Source organism: Argentina silus, assembly GCF_951799395.1.
Source record: "Argentina silus genome assembly, chromosome: 5".
Classification (NCBI taxonomy): Eukaryota; Metazoa; Chordata; class Actinopteri; order Argentiniformes; family Argentinidae; genus Argentina; species Argentina silus.
Window position 1 is genome coordinate 13,231,126 of NC_139659.1, and position 26,092 is coordinate 13,257,217.

At 47.7% G+C, this 26,092-nt stretch overlaps 1 protein-coding gene across 3 annotated transcripts in view; it reads right to left on the bottom strand.

Moving 5' to 3' along the window:
- sfswap (splicing factor SWAP) overlaps positions 1 to 20,904 on the bottom strand; it is a 61,235-nt gene extending 40,331 nt beyond the window's left edge. For 2 of the 3 annotated variants that reach the window (XM_083670360.1, XM_083670359.1), the window contains exons 1-10: positions 20,561 to 20,904; positions 18,619 to 18,782; positions 16,428 to 16,559; positions 14,159 to 14,235; positions 12,615 to 12,837; positions 12,077 to 12,174; positions 10,736 to 10,907; positions 5,658 to 5,937; positions 5,193 to 5,375; positions 4,944 to 5,037 (exon numbers count right to left, since the gene is read on the bottom strand). In XM_083670360.1, coding sequence (XP_083526486.1) covers positions 4,944 to 5,037; positions 5,193 to 5,375; positions 5,658 to 5,937; positions 10,736 to 10,907; positions 12,077 to 12,174; positions 12,615 to 12,837; positions 14,159 to 14,235; positions 16,428 to 16,559; positions 18,619 to 18,782; positions 20,561 to 20,760 — 1,623 coding nt within the window. In that variant the 5' untranslated portion in view covers positions 20,761 to 20,904. Of the gene's footprint in view, positions 1 to 4,943; positions 5,038 to 5,192; positions 5,376 to 5,657; positions 5,938 to 10,735; positions 10,908 to 12,076; positions 12,175 to 12,614; positions 12,838 to 14,158; positions 14,236 to 16,427; positions 16,560 to 18,618; positions 18,783 to 19,247 lie in introns of all 3 variants that reach the window. The other variant, XM_083670361.1, reaches the window with a different exon arrangement.
- Positions 20,905 to 26,092: the final 5,188 nt, after the last annotated feature.

The following is a 26,092-nucleotide window of genomic DNA, read 5'->3' on the forward strand; positions in this document are numbered from 1 at the left end:
TTATGAAAACAATAACCATAAAAGGATGCGTGGCTGTCTGGGTTCTGAATGGGATGAGCCTGTAGGCGCTTCACAATGTCACAAAAGGCACCAGATATATCTCACAGCGGTTCCTGATAAACTTCCTGCTTTGGGCCGAGATGCGTTCATGTCACATTCACACAGGCTCTCACACACACACGCTCTCACACACACACAGTACGTTTGGCGTAAACATCTAATTTGAATAAACCATTATTCTCTTGCCTGCTCATAACGCTGTGTTTCCCTACAGTAACCAGGATGGCCCAGCCACACGTTCAGTCACAACTTTATGTTATCAAATAAAGCTCATAACATCTGCACTGATGAAACAACAGCGGAGGAGACAGCGGTGGATATCTGAGGTAAACGCCAAGCTGTGACACAGCACACGTCATCCCTCCACTGACACAGAGGAGGCCCTGTTTGAATACCCCGGAAACCCCCGCCCCACACACACACTTTTCTTCCTTCCTTGAAGAAAGTCGCTGATCTGACAGGACTGGATGGGCGAAAGCACACCGCAGTAACAGCTTGCTTTGGCCCATCTCAGGCGTGTTAGATCAGCGATCACACATCAAGGATGGGTAGGAGGAAGGAAGGGTATATTTTTCAAAGTACTCAAAACAGGGCCTGAGTGTGCTGCAGTGAATATAGACCAAGTGTGTGTGTGTGTAGGCTGTATATAGGCTAACCAGGCCATGGAGGCCAAACAGGTGTTGTGATGAGGAGTCTCCGGGCAGAGCTCAGCCAGCCAGGTTGAATCTCTGTTGACGCTGGGCCTAATGGAGCTGGATACCTCGTTAAGGATCTCAATGAATTAGCTAATTATCCAGATTAGAGGGTAGAGGAATGGGACAGGTCCGAAAACCAGCCAGGGCAGCGAACGAACGCACGCACGTACGCACAGCTCCCCGAAATGAGAAATCACAGCCACAGCCCTCAAATCCAAACAGACGCAGCTAACAGTCCTGGTATCACCCTGTAGTTGAGACTCCCATTTCTCCTTCTCTCTCTGCCATTTCTTTTTCCTCTCTTTTTTCTTTGTTACCATCCACTTTCCTCTCCACTCTTCCTCTTCCTCCTCCTCCTCCTCCTTCCCTTCTTTCACACCGTGCTTGCCTCCTATCAGCATGGCAGGCAGACAAGATAAGCACAAGAGAAAGAGTTAGAGAAAGTTAAAGGTCTTGACGACGCTGTGAAAATCTTTCCTCACGTCTGAACTTTGGCAGCAGCCGCAGGGAGAGACACCTGAGGCTCACAGCTATACAGAGAGCTGTGCTGAGACAGGAGGGAGGGGAAGGAGGGGAGGAGACGGATGGAGGGAGGCGATGAAAGTCAGTCGTCTGAAATGCCACTGATAAGGAGAAGGTGCTCTCTCCGGCGGGAGGGAGGGGAGGAAGAGGGATTCCCGAGAGCAGAAAGCCCTACGGGAGCTTTGGCAGCTTTAGGGCGAGGCAATGAGATTACTGCCGCCGCTGGAAGACGGATTAAACTTCAAATCATCCCCCCCATCCCTCTCTCCTCTCTTTCATCACGTCCTGATGAAAGGAGGATCAACTCACCTGGCCCAGCCTCCAGTCCCAGGACAGAGCAAACAGACAGAACCAAGTCCAAATACCTTCAAACACTTTATTAGTGCAAGGCAAACTCACATAGAGAACACACACACACACACACACACACACACACACACACTGTACACACGTAATAAGGCCTATATACTCCTCCCACTCTAAACAAGCTTATGTGATTAACTTCCAATCAAGCACTCTCTGTGTCTTTCACTAATCTAGGCTTGTGTTGTGTTTGGATTGCTCTCACGTTTTCAATTAAATAGGTAAATAGGTTAAATCAATCTCTGGCAGAGAGCGGGCCCGGGTTGCTAAATTCATTAAACCAGGTGACGGAGAACAATCATTCTGAAGCAAAGACGCTTCAAAAACAAACTTTAGAAAAGACAGAACGGCGTCATCATCAACCGCTGTCATCATCAGTCTGCGTGTTACAAACGACACGCTCGTACGCGTTGGGAATACAGAGACCATTTAGGAGTGAATCAACTTCTAAAGCTATATGCTTTGTTTTTATAATATAACACTTGTCTTCCACCCACCTGCGCCCGTTAAGGATGACCAATAGCTGAATGAATAGCTTTTTCCTCACTAATGACCAAACACAAATGAACACTGTTCTCTTCATAATGGCTCTCAAATGCCACGAGAAACCACTTAATAGCTTAGTGATTACACAGGGAAACAATTAGGTACCAGAAGTAATCGGGTTGGGAAGAGGGAATGTCATTTCAAAGATGACTGTGTTATTAGTGGTATTACATGCATGCATGCACACACACACGCACACACGCACGCACGCACAGTTGCTGTGTTAGGTAGAGGCTAAGGGAGAACGGTGGTAGGAGATAAAGGTCAGCACCTGTGGAGATGGCCAATAGAAACAGGACCATGGAATGACTCCTAAGTGTGTCATTCCATTAGGCAAAGTTAGTGTAGAGGCGGAGGGAGGGAGGGAGGGAGGGAGGGAGGAGAGGGTGGACGGCAGGTCTCGGCAGTGAGTGGGAGGGGAATCATTGAAGATGATATGAACATGTCTATTATCCTGGCCAATCGGGGTTCAACTGAGAACACTGGAATGGATAATCATTTTTTGGACAATTAAATTGACCACACCATCAGGTGTAGGCAAAGAATGTAAGTGTGTATGACGTCACAAGCTAAGCTCTCAACAAGCCTACTGTGGCCACATCCAACCTGCTGCACGGCTCCAAATGCTGCAACACTAATGAACTTATTACGACTTTTCTCATGTTTTGTAAAATTTTCATCAGTTAAAAAAATAATAAAATAAAATAAATCGGTAGTTAAATAAATAGGCAATTATCATTCATCTCTTGCGCCCCCCCCAGTCATAACCGTATGCATTGATTTAGACCATCTGTTTCTTCTTTCCTCTCTGTAAACCATCAGAAGTGTACGATTCTTATTCCAGTAGCCTATTGTAGTCCTACTTAGGCAATAGTGGATCATATTCAACGTAAAAAGAAATACGTCGCAGGATCCTCGTGCAGCACATTGTTGGATCCTGTTAAGACGGCCTTGGGCTCGGTTCCAATGATCGCCCACACTGTCCATGGACCTACACAGGCCTAGTGTGCGCAACTTTATATTATCCCCCTGTCCAATACTACCACGGATTGAATAAATGGAATTTGTTGTGTGTATTTACTGTGAAGTCGGTATGGATATTTTCCGACAATCTGCAGAATACAATGTTTAAGATATTCTCCCATTTGATTTTAAACCGCATCAAAAGACCCGGCACGGTTCCAGGATGTAATGAGCGACTGGCATCGACAGCGTAGGTGATCAGTGTAGTGAGCAAACATCGGTCAGTTGATGTTTTAAGCTTACAGAAATTAGTCATGCGAGAACACACACCAGGCCTACTTCCAGATATCTGTAGAGGACGTACCGGTTGTATGAGAGATTATCCCACACAGGCGACAACAGCTGCATGATCAAATAAATGTCTATTTTTGCCTATAGGTAATTATTTAACGTGGAACGTCTTCGCGTCGGTCTGTGAATCTCCCCAAACCGCCGACACTCCCGTTGACTGCCCTGCCTGGATTGGCCCCCTTGTGTGTGTTGGTCGTCACTCTGCGGTGACACCAAATGACCGACGCGGTCTCTGCATCTGGTTTCAGTGGTGCGCAGCGCTGGTTAGCAAAGTGGAGCCCTCGGTCTTGAATAATGCAGAGGAACCAGGACATCCCCTGACTATGTCATGCTGTACAGTACCAGTCAAACGTTTGGAAACACCTTCTCATTCAATGGTTCTTTCTTTCTTTTTAAAATTATTTTCTACATTGTAGATCAATATTGAAGACATCAAAACTATGAAGGTACACATGTATTATGTCGTAAACAAAAAAAGTGTTAAACAAACCAGAATATGTTTTATATTTTAGATTCTTCAAAGTAGCCACCTTTTGCTTTGATGACAGCTTTGCACACTCTTGGCGAGGTGTGTCCAAACTTTTGACTGGTATTGTATGTGGGTACTGTATGTGGGTACTGTATGTGGGTACTGTATGTGGGCATAACAAAACAAGACCCGGGGCTCCATGTGAAGAACGAGCACGGCTGCGTGGCTAAATGCTTTAACTTGGCCCTGGGTTATTTGAGGCGCAGTAGGACCGTTCCACTAAGAAACCAAGGTTGTGTCATTTAAATCAGATGGTGGTCAGAGAGAGCCAGTGAGCCAAGGAGGGTAGCTAGCTAGCGCTGCTGCTCCCTGGGGGCTGCATCAACCAGCTAAAAAGGCAGGGTGTGTGTGTGTGTGTGTGATGGGACGGAGATGAAAGAGCAGCCTTGAGAAATGACACCAAATGTGAACAACCGCATGAACAAAACAGATCCTTGAAACAGCCATGGTTCTGTTGAGGAGAAATCACCTTTCTTTTTTTTTTTTTTTTTAAACGACCTAAAACTGAGTCTTCTTCTCTGACCCCCTGAAGTGTGTAACATTTAGTCAAGGGCAGCCTTGTGATCTGTGGACAGCAGGAGATGGACACACACACACACACACACACACACAGCCCTCATCTTCGGACAATGTCTGATCTCCAGCCATGAAAGCATATCAGCCTCGCCATAGAGGGTTTAGAAGAAGCTACCTTAAGAACATGCTGCAAAATGAAAAGCAACTGACCAAAGAATGATCCCATCCCAGGGGGCATATCATCTAAGCAAACACAAACGCTATCAAACACAAATCACACTTCCGCTGGGAGACAGGGAAGAGATGAAGAGAGGCAGAGGGGGACACAGACACACACACACACACACACACACACACACACACACACACACACACACACACACACACACACACAATACCTCAGGCAGGCTTATTCCCTCCTTCTGCATGAAATAATGCTTCTTGAACTCATAATAGCTGTTGTATTGGTTCCAAGACTGCAGGAAGTCAAATCTGGGGAGGAGATAGACACACACAGACACACACACACACACACACACGTAAGATGAACAGTTTCAACAATATTAAACAGATAATACAAGGCTGCCTGAGAGGAGAGACAAGCAGCGTAAACCCCGGCTTATCTCCTCTCTGGCTGTGCTGCTCACCGCGGGTCATTCTTGGCACGGACGCTGGTCTCAAACTTGACTCCGTTCCTGGCCACATACTCGGCCAGCTTGTCTATGACTGGCTGGATGTCGGGGGGAGGGGGGATGATGACCGGTTGGATGTCGGGGGGCGGGGGCATGGCGGCTGCCGCTGGCACAGACGCTGGAGGCTGGGATCTGGAGCTGAGGAAACACAGAGAGAGAAAGATGGGAGAGAAAGAGAGAGGGAGGGAGGGAGGGAGAGAGAGAAAGAGAGATGGAGAAAGACAGAGAGACAGAGAGAGGGAAAGAGAGATAGAGAGAGGGAAAGAGAGACAGAGAGAGGGAGAGAGAGAGAGAGAGGGAGGGGGGGAGAGAGAGGGAGGGGGAGAGAGAATAATAAGAGAGATATTTAGCACTGCATCATCACTTCATGTCGTGAAAAACGGTGTCATGTGACAGAGGTCTCAACAAGCGCCCGCCCACCTGGCTTCAGGTACGACAACAGGGACGGACACTGGGACCTGAGGGGGAGGGGCTTTGGCTGGGACCGTTGTCGGTGCCGATATGGTGATGATTGGTTCAGGAGGTGGGGGGGGCGTGGTTCCAGGGGGAGGCGGGGCTCCAGACGAAGAAGGCGGAGCCATCATGTTGGTGGGCAGCGAGCTGTAGTATGCGTTGGCATCGATCCCCGGGGGGGGCGGGGCTAAGCAGTAGGACCCGTCAGGAAGCATGCAATACCCATAGTACATTGCAGCGACGTTAGCTGCAGACAGATGAGAAAAAGCAAATCGTTAAGATACATTTCACAACACTGTCAGTCACAAATGAAGTGAAGGCTCACAGATGAATTCGTGTGAATGCTTCAATTGCGTGCGTTTGCGTTCCTTCCCTGTCAACTGGCAGACGTGGAGGTTCGCTTTGCGACACTGCTTACTCTCTGTGTGTGTGTGTGTGTGTGTGTGTGTGTGTGTGTGTGTGTGCACGCGCGGTCTGACCTCATCGATAATGGGATCTTGGCCTCAGCAGAGAAGGCAGAGAGAAGAAAAACCATCCGATCGAAAAATTAAAAATTAAAATAATCTATGTCTGGATCACTGTCCACTTAATTAAATTGACATTGTGGTACTTTTTATTTATTTAACGACTGCAGAGAATAGTAAAAAGAGGGGCAGAAAGAAGGATCACTTCCCCAAGTCTTTAGTTCTGCCCCAACCAGATTAATTTGGAACAACGTGTTGTATTCATGTAGGAATTTGTAATGTGTTCAAGACAGATATCAAAAAGAATTTGCGACGATTCATTTAGGAAACCCTCCCATTGCAATCACACCCCCCATTTCTGACTCAATCAAGCGCATCAGCAGGTCACGGAAAAGTCAATTACTGCTGGAATAAGAAATCGTCTGGCACACTGGGGTCGTTCAGTGAGGATACGAATAAACAAACACATTTTTCACTTGTAGTTTTCAAATTCCATTTGACATTACATCACAACAGGGGAGGGGGGCTGGGGAGGGGGGCTGGGGAGGGGAGGGGGGGGGGCAACACAAAAAGGCTTTATAAAGTTGATGTACTGTTTGTCAAAGTGAGAGTTCAATGTTCCTGTGACAGCCTGGCTCCCACTGTACTGTACCTGTGAATGAGGATGTGAAAGTGTGTGTGTGTGTGTGTGTGTGTGTGTGTGTGTGAGAAAGTGTCTGTGTGAGAGAGAGAGAGAGAGGGTTTGAGTGTCAAACCAAGCTTTATAAGCGGTGGCAATTTGCAATTTCCAGTCAGGTGCCAGCCAGGTTGGCTCTAGCAACCTTAAGCTTGCAAATGTGCTCCTGCATAAACTATCATGCTGTACAAACACACACTGACGCTACACAGCCAGTGGCAACAGTATCAGAGACGGGGGACAAATTGGTGTGTGTTTTTGTGTGTGTTTTTGTGTTAAAAAGAGACGGGGGACAAATTGGTGTGTGTGTGTGTCTGTTTTTGTGTGTGTGTGTATCAGAAAAGCATGCCACCATCCATGTGAGGTTGCTGACTTGTCCTTCAAAAGCTCAGAGCCATTAGCAATCAGGTGATCATTACCAAGCAGTGTTTTCACGTGTGTTTGTCAAGTCTTCACACCAATAACCACTTGATGGAGGGAGGGAGAGGAAGAGGGGGTCCGGATGCATGTGTGTGTATACCTGTGTGTGTGTGTACACGTGTGTGTCTGTGTGTGTGTACATGTGTGTCTGCTGATGCTGTATATCCTTGTGCATGATTAATTCTCCAGCATCTTCTGGCAGTGATTTCCTTCACTGGTGAAGCATGCAGGATGGAGAGACAGAGGGAGGGAGGGGGATGGAGAGAGAGACGGAGGGAGGGAGGGGGATGGAGAGAGAGAGGCTAGTCTCGTTAGAGGCGAAACCGGTGTGCATATTAACCCATTAGTCACTACTCTGGTCGGCTGTAATAACGACATCCAGTATTCACTGGAAACAAGTGGAAACCGGCAGCGGGAGCCATCATTTATGAAGATGAGATGAAGGGGGAGAGAGGAATGGAGAGGGAGGGGGAGAGAGAGGGATGAAGAGAGGGGGGCAGGGGTGGGTGGTGAGTGGGATGAAGAGGGGGGGGGTGGGGTGGAGGGAGAGAGAGCGAGAGAGAGAGACGGAGAGAGGGGCCCATGTCTTGGTGCATGCTGTTCTAGCTGACTGGTCTTTGAATGCTGCTGTGTCTGAGTGTGACCAGAGGGCAGGAGAAAGTGGTTGCAAGCAGAAGGAAGCGCCAGCTCAGAACACATCTCCAACACCATTTATCTCCGATGTTCTTTTCTGAAACTTCTGAACTTCACTAGACCTCAGACCGCTGCTCCTCTCCTGTCACTTCAGATGACCACACACACACACACGCACGCACACACACACACACACGCACGCGCACACACGCACACACACACACGCACCTCCTCTGGATAGTCAGGTTCAACCAACAGCCACAGTCGGCAATCAATACCCATCAGAGCACTTAGTTCGGGGAGGGCGGTTACAACACTTAACCTGAGGTTGTAATCCAGTAAACACACAGCGTGATTGATGATGATAACTTTACCTCCGTCCCTCCCTCCTCCATCCCAGTATCTACCCTTTAACTTGCACTTCAACTTACAGAGGGTCGCCTTGAATGTGCCAGGCCATCTGCCGGGTAAGAAACAGCACACTTCACAAAGGCATAAGGATGAATCTGTAGCCAGGGAACCTCTTGTTGTACAGGGACACATTCACTGGTACTGTGGACACTGGCAGTGTCCTCCCCCCCGCCTCCCCCTCCCCCTCCCCCCTGTAACTGTCTCTGCTGGCATACAGAAATTGCATTAATAGAGATTTAAGTACACGGATCAGCTGTGGCCAATGAGCGACCTTACAGTGAGGTGAAACAGTTAAATGGATGGACCCGCTTCCCTGCTCTTCACCTGGGTTTCCTCAGAGCGAGGGGGTTGGCTAAGTGGGTGGCTGAGCTGTGAATGTGAGTCATCACACAGATGGACGTTTCGTGTCTGTCTTGTACAGCGTGTGAGGGTGTTCAGAGCTGAGGAAGGTTGAGCTGTGGATGGGTGATTGGCGGCGGCGGCGGCGGGGGGGGGGGGGGGGGGGGGTCTATTCTGGATTCTGAGGTGACGAGAGACCACACACGTGTCAGAGGATAGAGAGATCCCTTTAGACGAGTGCCCTTTAGACAACTCCACCTCGCCACGGTATGTAGAGAAGAGCGATGTCTTCAATCAATGGACGATGCAAATCGTTAAGACACGCCTGAGGCGGGTGGAGAAAAACATAGATCAATGAAACGGTGAGGAATGACGTTGAGCTCTGTAAGATCACACAGGCAGGCACCGGAGGGAAAAGCATCTAACTAATGATCCTGATAAAGAACTCAACCAAATGATGGACTAAATGACTGTGGGATGCTACTGAGAAAGAAATAAACTATTACACTCTTAACCTCCTCCTCCTCCTTCATCTGCCTAATTCCCATTCAATACCAGTCTCATTGACAGATACTCCCAAGATCACATTGAGCGGTCGGGTCTCTCTCTCTCTGGAGTCTTTGATCCTTCCTCTCTCAGGGTTTTACAGGGGCTTCTCAAAGACAAACTACTGTAGCTCCGTACAGATCTAAATCAAAGTCCGATCTCAGGGAGCAAAATCTCCTCCAAATGATTATCTTGTCGTTGGAAGCCGGCACATTAAAACTCAATGTCTGTAATCTGGGTGTGTGGGAGAGAGGGGGGGGAGAGAGAGAGAGAGAGAAACACCTCTCTCATCTCCAACAGTACCTCAGGAAAAGCTAGTGGAGCTCTTCCAGGCCGGGCTTATTAAGACAAATCAGTCCCCTCAGTTCAGGCTGTCTCTCTGAAGCAAGGCTGTCTCTCTGAAGCACAGGAACCATTCCTCAGTTTCAGTCAGAGACTGGGAGAGAGGAGACAGGGACCAACCCTTTAAAAATACCAGCCAAATTGCAAGGAAAATCTTTCAAGGACCTCCGTGGGCCTGGTACCTCTAATGCCAAACAGATTTGAACATTCATCATGCAAAACACAGGAACAGAAAGAGAAAGAGTTTTTTTTAAATATGTTTTTGGGGGAATTTCTGCTTTACTGGGATAGAGACAGTAGAGATTGACAGGAAGGATGGGAGAGAGAGAGGAGGGATGACATGCAAGATATGCCCAGGGTCGGAATCGACCAGGGACGTTGAGATTATGAGGTATTTGCATGAGTATGCTAAGCCACTAGGCGCCCCGATGTGAGTTCGTCATGCTACTCCTGTGTGTTGTTAAGCATGAGAAAGGCGACAAGCTGAAAAACACTTACGACCAAGAAAACCAGCCATTACATGTCACTGAACAAGGCTAGAGAAATGGTTCTATTGATTGCGTGTGTGTGTGTGTGTGTGCGTGTGCAAGTGACTGTGCCAACAGTGAGCACATCTGTTGTGTCGGCAGTCAGACAGCTTAGGTTCTCTCTCCACCGGCATTCAGCTCAGTACAAACACCACCGTCGTCGTCAAAGACACCGAGGAGAATGCTGTTTGTCAGGCCATCCAACGCAGCAACAATAAACCCAGCGCAGGCTAAAGGATGACAAGCAGCTAGAAACACTCTGGGACTGAGCCAAGCACTCAAATACTTTTTGTATCCTGTAGATTCTATAACATTCTTGCAAAGTAATTTGGGCTTACAGGAGTGTCCTGTCCTACAGTTCCCATTGCTCTGTATTAATGAGCTCTTCCAGTGAGATGTAGCCTCCCTCCTACAATATCTCTCCTTTTTACCTGCAGCAGACAGTTAGAGTGTTCAGCTTTCACTACCAGACAATCCACTGCCTCTCTCCCTCTGTACCAGAAACCGAATTTGCATTGAGAGTCAAAATGGAAAAAAAGAAAGAAAAAAAAGAAAAATGGGGAAAGAAATTAAGTGGGCCAGAACTAAATGGAGATGAAAAGGTCCCTCCGGAGGTGACTCCACTGCCCTTCTCATACTGGATTTCACAATGCCACTGTTTTCTCTGAGATGAGTCACTGTACTCACGGTCAGTGGCGTACTCTGCCGGCATGGCGGTCAGGGCCGGCTCCGCGGCCACTTCCTCTGGCTTGGTTGCCATGGCCGCGGCTGCGGCGGCTGCAGCGGCTCCGTTCCGTTCCAGCCGGGTCTTCCGGACCAGCGCCGCCAGGGGATGGTCCGGGTCCATGACCCGCAGAGGCTACAGCACAAGATGAGACACAAGAAAGTTAAAGAACATTGGGGTGACCGACTCAATGTTAACTCCTTCAGTGCCGAGGGTGAATAAAGTCTCCCAAATGGTCATCATTCTAGAGCGCCACGGGTGGCTTCATTTTGTAGCCGATAAAAGCATTGTTGCTAGGTAAACACCACATAGAACACTTGGCACTCTAGGTGGTGAGGGTTCCGGAGTTCTTTGGCAGTTGGTGAGTTCAACTCTGAGAGGAGTTGAGAGTCAGCTGCCCAAAAGGCTGCTTTGACATTTTTCCATGAGCGATATATTAAGAGCAGTTTGTTTCAGTTTGATCTTGTTGTGGGAGTGGTTTATCAAAATATAAACTGGGGTCCTCTGTCTTATGTTAAGACAATACATAGAGATTTAAAAATCAATCTGTGGTCCAAACTTGATGGACCACCTTGACACCAGACTTATCAAAAGCGTTTGTGAAGGACTGACTTCAAAGTTCTCAGGAAAGTTGTAACTCTTTTTGATCTTAAAAAAAACAAAAAACAGAAAAAAAGCAATTAATTTTTAAAGGACCGAGGCCTTTTTAATTTGGAGAGGACATCTGATAAATGTTGGTTTATTTAAGAGCCTTTTATCTTTTCCACAATATCCGCGTACCTCACTCAGAATGACAACAATTTGACACCGATTAAACTTACAGAATATTAAATCAAAACGAGATATGCTAGAGAGACCTGATGGAAGCTCGTGGTTAACCACAACTAATAGGAGAGAGAGAAAAAATATCTAAAAGCACTTTGAAGTCAGACCCTTTGAAACCAGGCCCAATTATGCTTGTGAATATTACAACTTAATATTAATGTGCTGTTAATTCAAAAGTGTATGGGTTTTTGAACATTCCAAAACAGAATCACTGGCGCAATTAGAAAATGGTTAAACCCCATTGAGCTCTTAATAGACAAATTGTTGGGTGGTGTTAACAAGGAATGTATGGGAGATAATCACTACAATTTGGCCCTCTAATGAACCACATCTGCATCATCTGGATGAACAGACTCAGGGAAGATAATACCCACAAGGGAGACAAAACCAGAGGTCAGCGGTGTGTTTTTGTGTGTGTGGGAGAGAGTGAGAGAGTGTTGCGTGTGTGTGTGTACAGTACATGACACAGCAGTCTATACCTTCATCAGCTCCTCCAATCGGGAGCTCTTCTTCGGGGCAAACAGGCTGGGATGAAGGTAGTTTCCATCACCATCGTCATCAGAATCCGACTGGGAATCTACGGTATAGAAAGACATGAAATATTCATGGATAATGTAGTCTGGTAAGTAACAGGGTGATTCTCAAACAGGCTCAATCAGAGACACAAGCGTAATCTGACACTTGAGTCCAATTTGCCAAAAGTGACGACACGGTGCTCACACACCCCTGCGTCTGGCTCGCAGCGAGGAGCGTGTCATCTTCACAAAATATGCTAAGGCGATATTTGCACCTCACGCTTCAATTTTCAAAAAGACGAATGCTCCTACGCCCGTGGAACAGTGGCACCAGGGTACTTAACACCACTCTGAGCATGTAACATACATGTACGTGTGTTTGGCTTCATGTGTCATGTACATGTACATGAGTTTGTCTTCATATGTAACGTACATGTACATGAGTTTGTCTTCATATGTCATGTACAGTAAGTGTGTTTGTAGGCTGCTCTCTGCCCCTCACCCTGTGATTGGTCCTTCTTATCTGAGGCGGTGGAGTAGCGCCCCTCCTTCATGGCCTTCAGGATGTGTCTGTAGTAGGGGTTGAGGTAGTGGTCGAACCTCAGGAAGTCAAACTGGGAGTTCCCAGACTGCTTGGCCTTCAGCACAATCTCAAACTGCGCCCCCTGCTGGCTGACGAAGTTGGCCGTGCGCTCGATGATGGCGTGGGTCTTGATGGTCGCCGGCTGGGGAGGAGACAGAGTAACATGACGAAGGCAGAGTCAGAGTCGTTAAGAGTCGTTAGTAAAGCAAGATCTTGGAGAGGCCTTTACTAAATATACTCCTGTGGAACATGACATTTTTATAGTTTTGCAGCTTAAGAGTAAAAGCTTACTCTGGGCTGAGGTATCATCAAAGTCCTCTGGCTTTTATTTCCTAAGCGCCCGAACACAAAGTTTAATGACTTCATCGCTCTGACACTAATTTACAAAAATACATTCAGGGTGGAAAAAGATGTTATACATTATTCAATATCGCGCTAACTGCCTACTCTCAATGATGAATCATTCTTGTTAGGAGAGAGAGAGAAAATACACAATCTGGAAAACAACACACAGATGAAAATCATGAAGAATAAATGAAAGCCTTTCATGGCGCGGTGCCAGGGCCTGAAGTCCACAGCGTCCAGTAACCGTAACAACAGTAATGTTATTGCATCACCACCGCCTCCTCCTCCTCCTCCGAGGGCTGGGGGTGAGAGAGAGAGAGCGGGATCCTCCCTGACAGCGAATAACCTCGCAATTATAAAGATAAACGAGGACGCGCCATCTCTTCTGGAGTCATGATAACTGGCAGGGTCTCTTTCTCTCTCCCTCTCTCTCTCTCTCTCTCTCTCCCTCTCTCTCTCCCTCTCTCTCTCCCTCTCTCTCTCCCTCTCTCCCTCTCTCTCCCTCTCCCTCTGCCTCCCAACCCAAAGTTTCACTTTAGACATCAATGAGAGAAGAGTGACAGGAAGACTTGATGTCACAAAGTCTTTAAAGTCATTTTAAAGTGTGTGTGTGTGTGTTCGTGGACCAGTTCCATAGTCTGTAATGTGGTGTGTTAATCAAGCCCATGCTGAGATGAAAGCCTCCCTGTCTTGCATAAGAAGCAGACATGAAAGACGTGAAGTGGTCAATGGGGGCACAAGAAAGCAGCAGCAGCAGCAGCCCCTCCTGTCTCCTTGATCTGGGGGAGAGTGTCTCGACTCAGACCCCCACAGGCAGACGCACGGTCCGCGTCTCCTCGTGTCTCACGGGCCGGAGGAAACGTGTGACGACGGCCTGGATAACCTCCTCCTCCTCTTCATCTCCTCCTGTCTTGTCTGGAGCCTCGCAGCATCGCCAGGACGAGTCGTGTGTGTGTGGATATGTTTTTTCGGGACACTTTGTTCATGTTCGACTGTCTCTCTCTGTGACTCTCTTATTCGCTTGGTCGTGGTTGGTGCAGCGTGGAGCAGGGGGACCTGACAGGGTGACTCCCCAGCTGTACATCAGGGGGCAGGGGGACCTGACAGAGGTTACTCACCAGCTCTACATCAGGGGGGATGGTCAGGCCCTCGGGGGCCACAAACGGCTCCTCGCTCTCCTGGGGCTCTGCTTCTTCTGATGGGGGGGGCAAGCCAAGGAGCAGCCAGGTGAGCATGGAGAGAGAGAGGGAGACGGAGAGAGAGAGGGGGGGAGAGGGAGAGAGAGAGGGGGGGAGGGGGAGAGAGAGAGAAAAGAACACAGAGCAAGACAGAACAGATTTACCCTCCAGTCACTCTGACACACGCAGAAACACTCAGGACTCCTTCTCCCTCTCTCTCTAATCAGGCCACACAGCCAGAAGCACTAAAAGTTTCAGCTCCAGTTATTCAAACTTTCCGAGTGGCGGCGGTCCCTGTCACATTTGTTTACAAGAGTAACCCCCCCCCCCCCCCCCCCTCCCTCCCTCCCTCCCCTGTGTGAGGTAATAGGGAGACAGGTCAGCTGGAAATGAGATTAAAATTGTATGCGGTTGTTGGCGGCGGGGAGTCTGCAGATGGATGTGTGTGTGTGTGTGTGTGTGTGTGGGGGGGGGGGGGTGGGAGAGGTAGGCACATTCATATCAAACATGGCAGCTCTGGATCACAGCGCCAATCCCTCCTGTACCTTGTTAGCGGTTAATGGGCTCCACTGTAGCTGCTGATTTAATCAGACGCACGCTTGTTGCCGGAGGTGTGCCCTCACCGCCCGTCCCGCAATAACCCAATGCTCACCTCCTGCTGAGAACACCGTCCCTGACAAATCGACTCCTCTCCTGGCTTCTCCTTCTCTCTCTACTCCTCTTTCTTCTTTGCGTTCGCTCTCCCACCCCCCCCCTCTGTTCCTCTCTCTCTCTCTCTCCATCTCTAGTGCTTTAGTAGTGCTGTTTAATGCCAGTGTTGGTTTAGGTGACACGACACTGGTCTAGCTGCACTCAGACACCGCACTGCCATCTGCTGAGGGAGGGGCGCCTACCTGGGCATCTCCGAGGGATGGATTTGTTTGTATGTGTGTAGTGTGTGTGTGTGTGTGTGTGTGTGTATTTGTGCGTGTGTATATGTGTGTGTGTGTGTTTGCGTGTATTTGTGCGTGTGTATATGTGTATGTGTGTGTGTGCGTGTGCATGTGTGTGCGTGACGTGGTGACTAAGTGCTACCAGCCTTCTCTCCATCTATTATTTAAAGCTGCAGGTACACTGTTAATCCCCCTGTTGACAACACAGGCTGGCCCACCTGGCTGGGTGAGGTAGAGACATGGGGACAGGGATGTCAGGCTTCTAGTGACCATGCTGATAAATGGACATGGTCCCCGGGGCTTCTGTCAACAGGAGTCACACCCTGTACTTACAGTCTGCTGTTAGCCCTGTTATAAGGCACCAGCCAACTGAGAGGAGATCTGTCTGCCTACCTGTGTGCCTGTGTGTGTGTCTGTCTGTCTCTCTGCCTGCCTGCCTGCCTGCCTGCGTCTGCTTGCTTGTGTCTGTCTGTCTGTCTGTCTGTCTACCTGCCTGCCTGCTTAACAATTAGGGCTGTCATAGACACGTAAATAAGACGTATTTAGATATATTCATCATTTTAATTAATTTCGCTGAGCGCGCATGGATTCTATTTACCATGGGATTATTTTTAGTTTCTATTGTTTGAGAGCCCTGTTAACCATCCATCCAGCACTGTAACCGTGACCCCCTGACGGTGAGGACAGGTGCTCATGAATATATGAATGAGCAAGGAGCGTACAATGAGGCAACAACTTGTTATGGTGGTGGGATGTTGGAATCTGATTAACCTCAACATGTGTGGACTGGCTATCTAGCCAAGGCCTTCCTATGAAACCAATCTGTGTGTGTGTGTGTGTGTGTGTGTGTGTGTGTGTGATTAAGTGTGTGTGTGTGTGTGTGTGTGTAAGAGTAAAAACAGAGCTGTTCAGTTTCAAAAATACAAACCAAGCACGGGCCAATGCAGCCACAGTCTATGCAGCCAATAAGACTGGTTCACATTCGGTGCTGAATCTTGAAAAGCTTTCTCTCAGTTTTACAGCTCCAGGGCATGAAATGGTGTTTTATGTGGCTCTGGGGAGACTTGCCATGTTAAAAAATTAATCACAGGCTTTGCCGTTGAAGCTTTTGACAGCGAGTGAGCCACGTGTGTGTGAGAGTTCATCTGCTTTCTTTCTCCCCTCTGAGGGAAGGGGAGAGGAAAGACGCTCTTGCGCTCTTGACGTGACTCAAGTGTTTCCTTCGTGTGTGAGTGTGCATTTGGTGTGCATTTGAGAGTGTGTGTGTGTGTGCTCACCCATCTCCTTGTTGGCCTCCTCCTCCTCAGTGGGCTGTGAGGGGTCGTAGTAGTCGGCAGTGTAGCGGAAGCCCACAGCGTTGTAGGTCCCTTCATCAGCCAGAGCCTCGCTCAGACGCTTGTACTCCTCCTCTGGAGGGCACAAACACACACCAAAAGGTCAGGAGTCGGAGTAGATTGATTTCACCAATATCATCTTGTTATCTTAAATATACTGGTCTATTTACAACCTGCAGTCAACTCACTATAGAAAGGACCCATCGCAAATGATGCAGACAATGCATTCATTCAATATCGTCCTTCAAATCAGCCAGACTCCTCAACACGGTTGCCACGACAGGGGCTACCTTGGTGCCAAGCCAAGGACTTGTCCTAGAGGAGTGGAGGAGCCAGGAACTGCCAGAAACTAATCCGGATGGAAAACCCAGTCTAGCCGGCCCACAGACACCCAACCTACGGTCCTATTGCTATTCATCCCAGAGAGCAGCATTATTAAAGGAAGCAAGGACAAAATCATATCCAACATAATCAATATTTCTAATGGTCCCAGTGTCCCCACAGTGGACAGATGGGTAATTGCTGAAGTGAGGTGTCGAACCCCCCTACTCAAGGGCAAACCAGCACGACGGAACGTATCTAACATCAATTACATGATGACTCATAAAACCATGTCAGTGAGGGCAATAAGACACCGTTTTCCACTTCAAAACGGTTTAATTTTTAACAGTTTCATTTTATTGCCACATTCAATTCTCATCGGATGATACTTCATCAAATCATTAGCGCTCGGCTGTTTCTAGCCGATAGACCACAAAGTCAGACAGTTAAGTTGGTCAGGGATTACTTACACATAGGCCCCTGTATGGCTGGCTAGGCCTACAGATATGATAATATCCCAGCTGAAACGATGGTGATAACGGCATACGTTTGTCAAATTAAACAGTTCATTAGCAAACATACCATTAGTCTCCTAAGACACTAACTGCCAAAGAATTCCGGAACACTCACCACCTAGAGTTCCAATTGTTTCATGTGGCATTAAGCGAGCAACAACACTTTGATTGGCTACAAAATTAAGCAGAACTATTTGTTTGTGAGTAAAGGTCACCCTAGGCACTCTAGAATGTTGACAATTTGGGCGACTTTATTCACTCTCGGCACGAAATGAGTTAAGATGGTGGTATATTAGTCATATCAGTCAACCGGTCGTGAATGCATATTCTATTCACGGGCTCTGGAGAGTACCCTACATGTCAGACGGCTTACATGCCCTGAAACGACCTCCGTAATAAAGCTGTGGAGAATGCATCCACTTAGAAATACACTCAGTGCCTTTGATAGCGCTTCAGTGCAGTGCGTCTCTCTGGCATCCGGATGGGGTTCAGATCAGGAGATGAGAGTGTGGAAATTGAACTGAGGCTATAACCAAAAGGTATTAGATACTTTTAGAGACGATTATGATTTGTCACCTGTGTTGCCCCGCCGAGATAAGGAAGGACACATTTAAACAACTCTGCTGCAGCACATTTTCTAAGCAATCGAAGCAACCTTCTAGAACCTCAACGACACATTCTGTTAGCGATGGAGGTGATGAATACATCACTGAAACGGCATCTGCCACATTGAAAGCACCATTGTTACCGTTTGGACGCCAGGGGACTTGTTCTATTAAGCAGCTCACTCTGGTATCTTAACATCAACATGTGGCAACGGGTTTTTCTTCCCGCCATAAGTCAGTGCTTCCTGTTATCTCAAAACAGATGGCAGAAGCGGAGGCTGAGGTGAGTGGCCGACTCGCCACGGACTCTGATACGGGTCATTGTGATGCGCGGGCACGGTTCATTCAGCTCCACACAGCTCATCCAGATGAGGAAAGGCAGCGCGGTTCAGACGACCTCCCCCCACGGATGAGGCACCAGGCGCAGCTGTGAATAACTGGTCGGTAACACTTTATTTGGACAGTCCACCTACGGTTTCTAGTTCTTCAACCAACTATCCAACTGCTTATCAACAGAGTTGGAGTGGATTGTTTATTGATAGAGTGAGCCTCTGTAGACCATATAGGCCCTATAGAGGGCCGTATCCAAACAAAGAGCGACTGCCCATGGAAATAGAATTCCTCGAAGGTGAATTCCCATTAAAATCGACATTCCTGGATTGGATTTCTCTGCATCCGCCTATCCGGGCCTACCTTGTCTGGCCTCCTCCTCCAGCAGGTCTGTGTGCATGGCCAGGTACCTCTCCTCGTCACACAGGGCCTCGATCCTGGCCTCCTCCTCCGACAGCTGGTAGTCCCTGTTCCAGGAGCCCGCGTCATACTCCGAGAGGTCGTGCAAGTGGCCACGCCCATCGTACCTGTAGGGTGAGGTCAGGGGTTAGAGAGAACAGGGAAGCGGACGGACCGTTCAATACACAACACACGGACCTACTTACCACACGGGGGGAGGGGCCTTAAAACCGAAAGTTTTTACAACAACAACAACAATAAATGTGCTACCTCAGTTACACGTCTGTCACGAGGGAGTGTATGGGAACTGGATCTGAGCAATCACGTCGCAATACAGGCTGCCTTTACTTGAAGAACTCCTGACATAGTCCCTATCTATGGCAGTTATCTGGCTAGCTATCTGACCATATGGTATTTTTCCTCTCTCAACAGTCCCTAAGGAGCAACAGCCCTGTATGAAAACACAAAACACAACAACACAACTCGCCTCTTACCTTTACAGGGTTCATTTTCCCCCCTATAACATCATTCCTCATCATTCCTTCTATATCTGTAACAAAGGAACATCCACACAAACCCGAGCACATAAATACCTATCCGTCAGAACCCAAACGGACGATATTTTCCTGCGTTCTCTCCTCAGTTCCCCGTTTCTTCGTCAAAAGAGAGGAGTGGGCGCTTGGGTTGGCTTTCAGGGGGCCAGGCAGGACCCCTTAGCCTGACTAGCTGAGGAAATAAGGGCTGGTTACGTCATAGAGAGACACACACATACACAGTGGAAACAGGACACAGGCCCGTGCAGATTAAGGTGGTTCAGCAGAGTGAATTCACCATGAAAGGCCAACAATAATGTTGCCAACCCCCTTCATGGTTAATTCCATACCAAAGTAGGCATATTTCCAAAGAGAGCAGTCCTACAAGGCAACATTTTTACAAGGCATTGGAGAGGTAGCAACATGACAATATGCTCCACAGCCTGCAAGAGAGTTTCATTAGGAAAGTAAAAACAGAAGCGAGAGGAAAACTGTGGAGCTTGGACAGATACTTGGCAGAGTCATTCATCAACAGCACAACCACTTTGCCTGCAGTTTGACAATAATTAGTGTGAACCACCTTAATTCACACAGATGTGGTGCACAGTAGTTTGGGTTAAATTTGCTCTGGTAGAAATCTCAATAGAGTCAGATTCATGGGAGACATTTGCATACAGTTTAGACAGTTTGGAAGTGTTTAGATGCCAATGCATTAATCAAGCCATTGAATCTGATCCTCTTATGTTGAAGTGACCAGAGCAAATTGTTTCACATGCCATGACTCTAGTCCTCCCATGATAAGGGCACTGGGGCGTAAGAGACCAAGTTGAATGTCTGCAGTCCCGAACTCTGCACTCGCAAATATGAGGCTGGAATAACTGTCAGTCTCACTTGGAGAGTGTTTACATTGAGAGTACATGACCCGACTCTAGGCTTTTCTCAATTGTTAGGAACACCTCAGACAGCATGGGAGGAGAATATGTAATGGGAGGAACATAGATCTAGAGAACCGTCTCCTCCCAGTCCATGCGTTTCCAGAAGGACAGAGAAAGAGGACGCCAGGAGTCGTGTACCTAACAATTGAGAAAAGGCTTGTGTGTGGAGGACACAGCATCTTGACATGATCAAACGTCAACTACTCTCAGGTTGCTCTATAAGAAGGATCTTCGGTTTCATAAGGCTCAAGCACATTAGCAAGCTAGACATATTCCGCCAACATCTTTATTGTAAGATTGTAGCTATGTTTATGTCACAGTGATTTGTTTACTACGGCTTCTGCAAAACAACAATATCCTGGCTGTGGAAGTCCCTTCGGGAGACAGATTTAGGAAAGTTGGTTAGGATAACGGTTCCCTTAGGCTTGTTCAACCGACCTATCAATCTGGATGTTCTTGTCTCCCATCCATGGGATAAGGTGTTTGCCCTGCTCATGGAAGTGAGCCCTCTCGTCGTCTCGAAACAGCTTGCAGGCATAGCCGAACACCAGCAGCTCGGCGTATTTATCGCTGTCACTCACGTCCTTCTTCACTGGCTTGTTGTTGTGGTCCCTCTTGCCCCCGCCGCGCCGATACATTCCAAATTCACAAGTACGTGAAAGCTAGACAAATTGTATTACTACAGTACTGTCGTTTTCATACAGTGTCTTTCTTTTTCATCTAAAAGGAGAGAAACAAAGTCGCATAAAACACCAAACACAATAGTTCATTCCTGGCACTTGCAGCCATGATGGAAAAGTAGGTAAATAGCGGTTCGGGAGTTGTATCAACAGTTTCGTCATTTCACTTTTGCGATAGAAAAATAATGTATGAACAATACAGTGTTTTCTTCTCGACAATTATTCCTAATATATATATATTGGCATTCGCTTGTCATGGATATATTTGAATATATTTCACAACATTTTCTATTTTCTAACTGTGCTCCGTGCTTTGAATGTTGAATGTGCTGGAGCGTTATACGGAGCTATGTCTCTGACGTAGTGACGTCCTTATTTGACACATTCTAGGCCTGCCGTCGCACAACACGCGCCTGCAGTATCAGCTGCAGTTACCTCCATTCAACAGGATATTGACCATTTCAATATTTGTTCTGAAGGCGTCTATCCTAATCCCATAACACAACGACTGTACTCTAGTCCAGCCCGTAGGCTCAGGGCTTGTGGCTTCGAGCTGTTCTGGCCAGCTATGCATGTCAAAGCAGAAACAGTCAGATGGTGGCAGACAAACAAATGCTTAATGATAGTTTGTATTTGTAAATTAATAATCACATCAAATCTATTTTAAGGACGTCCTTGATTATGGGAGATCCCTACAAAAAAACAGAGAATAAGATAGACTGACAGCAACAGGTTGATATTGATGAGGATTGTTAGACAGTATTACCACACCGCCAATAATCTTTATTTGTTTGGACAATTCAACATTTTGGAAGGATTTTATCTCCATTATTTTCAGTAAGAAATGTCTGCACTTACTGTACTGTGGCTCTGTAGGGACACTTACTGAGCAACATATGTATGCCAGATCTGCTTCGATCTTGTCGTACAATTTTTTTCTGAATATTACAAGTTGTACAAGTTATATATAATAATACAAAGTATTATTATTATTATTAATAATAATAATAATAATAATAATATCAATAATATTAACATTAATATTAATATTAATAATAATAATAATAATAATAATAATAATAATGAAGTACGTTCTTGTAGAGATATTTATTTGGGGATTTTTTATTCTGCCATGTTTAATGTTTAATTCCATACTTCAATGCGTTTAATTTCTTCTTCTTTGAAAAAAAAAAAAGAGTGTATTTTAGGAAGTGATATGCATTATGCACATGCAATCATGGGCAGTCAGTTTGAGCTGTTCACCATGAAACCATTTCTATATTCTATATTCTGTCCCCTCTGGTTCTACTACAGTACATTTTCACAAGAAACGGCCAGCATGTAGAATGTATTACTGTTTCATCATTATGGATACACCTGCCTGACATTTGTGGGTGTGTATGTTGCTGTTGTGTTGTCAGATTAGAAATATGCGTGACAGTGAGATAGAAAGGTCAGAATGGCAGACTGCTGAGGACGCCATGGAAAATGTCAAGTACATCTTTTTCGCTTAGAAAGGTAATTACATTTACACACTCCTCCTCTCCCCTGTATTGGGCAAACAGATTACTTTACGCAGCATCATCATTTTCTCATTTGTGTCGTCCTCACAGAAAAACTAAATCCTTTACTTTCTGTGCCCCAAGTACTTGGAACAACCTCCAAAACATTCTCCACCTCTTTCCACAACCTTGTTCACCTCTTTCCCTTTCGAATGGATGATCATGGTATTTTTGGTTCCATGATATATGAGGATAAAGAGGATGAGATCATTTTGCAGATCACCTCCTGTGTGGGTGAAAGTTACTGTTTTCGATGACAGATCTGCCCGCCCAACACCCCCTGTGTTGGCTCCCCCTGTGTGTTGAGAAACATGAATTAATGATAACACCATGTTCTACAAATAATCCCAACCAGACCAATGTGCCTCAAGTTCTCAAAGAGACGGGGGGGCTTCATTTGGAAGCATATTGTCAGCCAGGAGAGTGGGCCACAGGGATATTGCTTCCTCCTTCTCGCCGCCCAATTTATTCATGGTGTTTATCAAGGGTGACTCAATAATGATTTGCTTGAGGGAACAGAGAAGGGTGTGTGTGTGTGTGTGTGTGTTGGGGGGGGGGGGGGGGGGGGGTTGAAAAAGCTCACCTGACAGAAGCCACTGAAACATGACTGCCTGGTCGGGGTTGATTTCCTCACATTTACAGCAACAGCGTGTGTGTGTCAGGTGGACATGCAGGTTAATGGCAGGAATAAACAGTAATCAATCAGAGGTTACTGATGTCAGCCTCACGCTGCGCTGGAGCAGGCTCCTGCTGCGGGCCTTTCGAAATGTTCTCAGATCACAATAGGAGTCTTCTCATGTTTTTCTGAGCCCCCCCCCCCCCTCTCTCTCTCTCCCTCCCTCCTTCCCTTCCCCCTCTGCACCTTTGTGCGCCTGGCTTCTCCTCTTCTCGGCTGCTGGAACAATGAGTCCTGACAGGCGACATGGCTCCCCCCTTCCAAGGGCGTTAAACGTTTGAAACCAGATTAAGCCGCCCGAGATAGCATCTCATTTGGAGAGACGGCTGATAAGACCTGGGATGATAAATAACCGCACGCTCCAGCCCTGCCAGCCCCGCCAGCCCCGCCAGCCCCGCCAGCCCCGCCAGCCCCGCCAGCCCCTGGAAGCCACATCTGAGGTGTACCAGGCAGGCAGGGCACACACAGCCACACGTACAGTACAGACACACTTGGATGCACACACACTCTCTCTATATGTATCTCTCTCTCTCTCTCTCTCTCTCTCTCTCTCTCTCACAAACACACACACACACATGCAGGCACGCACACACACACACACGCCCGCACGCACATGCACGCACACACACACACACACACACACACACACACACACACTCACACACACACACACACACGCACGCCCGCACGCACATGCACGCGCACACACACACACACACACACACACACACACACACACACACACACACACACACACACACACACACACACACATACACACACACACACACACACACACTCATATCACTCAAATATTCGCTTTAGAAATCGATGTCTCCTACATGACTCAGCGTTTCTTCTCCACCCCGCGCTTCAAGGTGTCATTAAAGAATGCCCTGCAGACATGACCACAACACCACAGACCTGCCCTGCAGACATGACTACAACACCACAGACCTGCCCTGCAGACATGGCCACAACACCACAGACCTGCCCTGCAGACATGGCCACAACACCACAGACCTGCCCTGCAGACATGACCACAACACCACAGACCTGCCCTGCAGACATGGCCACAACACCACAGACCTGCTCTGCAGACATGACCACAACACCACAGACCTGCCCTGCAGACATGGCCACAACACCACAGACCTGCCCTGCAGACATGACCACAACACCACAGACCTGCCCTGCAGACATGACCACACCACAGACCTGCCCTGCAGACATGACCACAACACCACAGACCTGCCCTGCAGACATGACCACACCACAGACCTGCCCTGCAGACATGACCACAACACCACAGACCTGCCCTGCAGACATGACCACAACACCACAGACCTGCCCTGCAGACATGACCACAACACCACAGACCTGCTCTGCAGACATGACCACAACACCACAGACCTGCCCTGCAGACATGACCACAACACCACAGACCTGCTCTGCAGACATGACCACAACACCACAGACCTGCCCTGCAGACATGGCCACAACACCACAGACCTGCCCTGCAGACATGACCACAACACCACAGACCTGCCCTGCAGACATGACCACAACACCACAGACCTGCTCAGCAGACATGACCACAACACCACAGACCTGCTCTGCAGACATGACCACAACACCACAGACCTGCCCTGCAGACATGACCACAACACCACAGACCTGCCCTGCAGACATGACCACCCATAACACCACAGACCTGCCCTGCAGACATGACCACCCATAACACCACAGACCTGCCCTGCCATGAGGGTGGTGCCTTTTATCATTTACAATCAGAGGTGGATGCCAGACTCAAGGCTTCTTTTCAGCCTCCGGCTGAGGCTTTTTCTCCGTCCGAGTCCCTTGATCATCAGCCACAATCCCACCGCTCTGCACTCTTTCACTCCTTCTCGTCTGTTCATTTGATTTTCTTTCTTTTTTTACTGACGAAGGGAGAGGCCTTGATGGAAAAGAAAAAGGTTGGCGGAGTCAGAATGGAAACTAAACGAGGTTGTCTTTTCAACCTTTTCCTGCCCAGGAAGAGTATCTGTGGAATGACTTAACAGGAGTGGCTGATTGCCAGACGCGGAGTGGAAGACGGAGGAGAAGAACAGATTTCATCAGAGGCTTTCTAAGCCACTTTTCAAAGCCTCGTGCAGACTGGTGGGCAACGCTCAGGGAGCATGGGAGGGGGGGGGGGGGGGTTCACACACAGGCTCTGAAGTTGCACATTCAATTTGTAGTCTGGCCAGGTAAAGCCGCTCTAATAGGGAGCAGTTAAAGTCTGTTTCATGTCTCCGCTGCAGTATTTGGCTTTTGAAATTAGCCCTCACTCCCGCGTGTCAACACCGCTGACACAGAAAGGCTTAATGAAAGATGGCGCCTGGGCGTAATTACGGATCACTGACATATGATGATAGAGCTGAACTGCCAGACGCGTCCTTGCTGTGTGTGTGTGTGTGTGTGTGTGTGTGTGTGTGTGTGTGTGTGTGTGTGTGTGCGTACGTGCGTGTGTGTGCGTGTGTGTGTGCGTGTGTGGGTGCGTGGGTGTGTGTGTTTGTGTGTGTATGACCTATTTGACGTCACATCCGCGGGGGAAGCAGGCAGTCTTAATGTCATTGCTCAGTATTTACCCAGGAGCTACAGATGAACCATGGCCATGCAGGCGCTGCCCAGATTTAATAGGTAAGGCTCAGGGATCATGACGAGTCCTCGTTAATTAGCTCCAGGCACTTAGTTTCTGTGCTGTTAATTACCACCAGAGCAGGAGAGTTGGAGAGCCAAAGGAAGATGAAAACTCCAATAATGTTGATGGAAAAGCAGCAAGAAAGGCAGGAAATTCGATTTCCAAAGTTGTGTTAATGTTGCCATGACAACCATTTATATTATTTCCCCCCCCATTAGTGAGGGCTAGTGCTGGTCTACATACAGTACCTAGGGATGTATTGTACTGTACATCCTAGGGATGTATTGTACTGTACTGTACTCTAATTAGCGGATAAAAGAGACATGAACTGCAGCACAGGTTGTGACATCAGTGCTGTTGGTGTGGAAG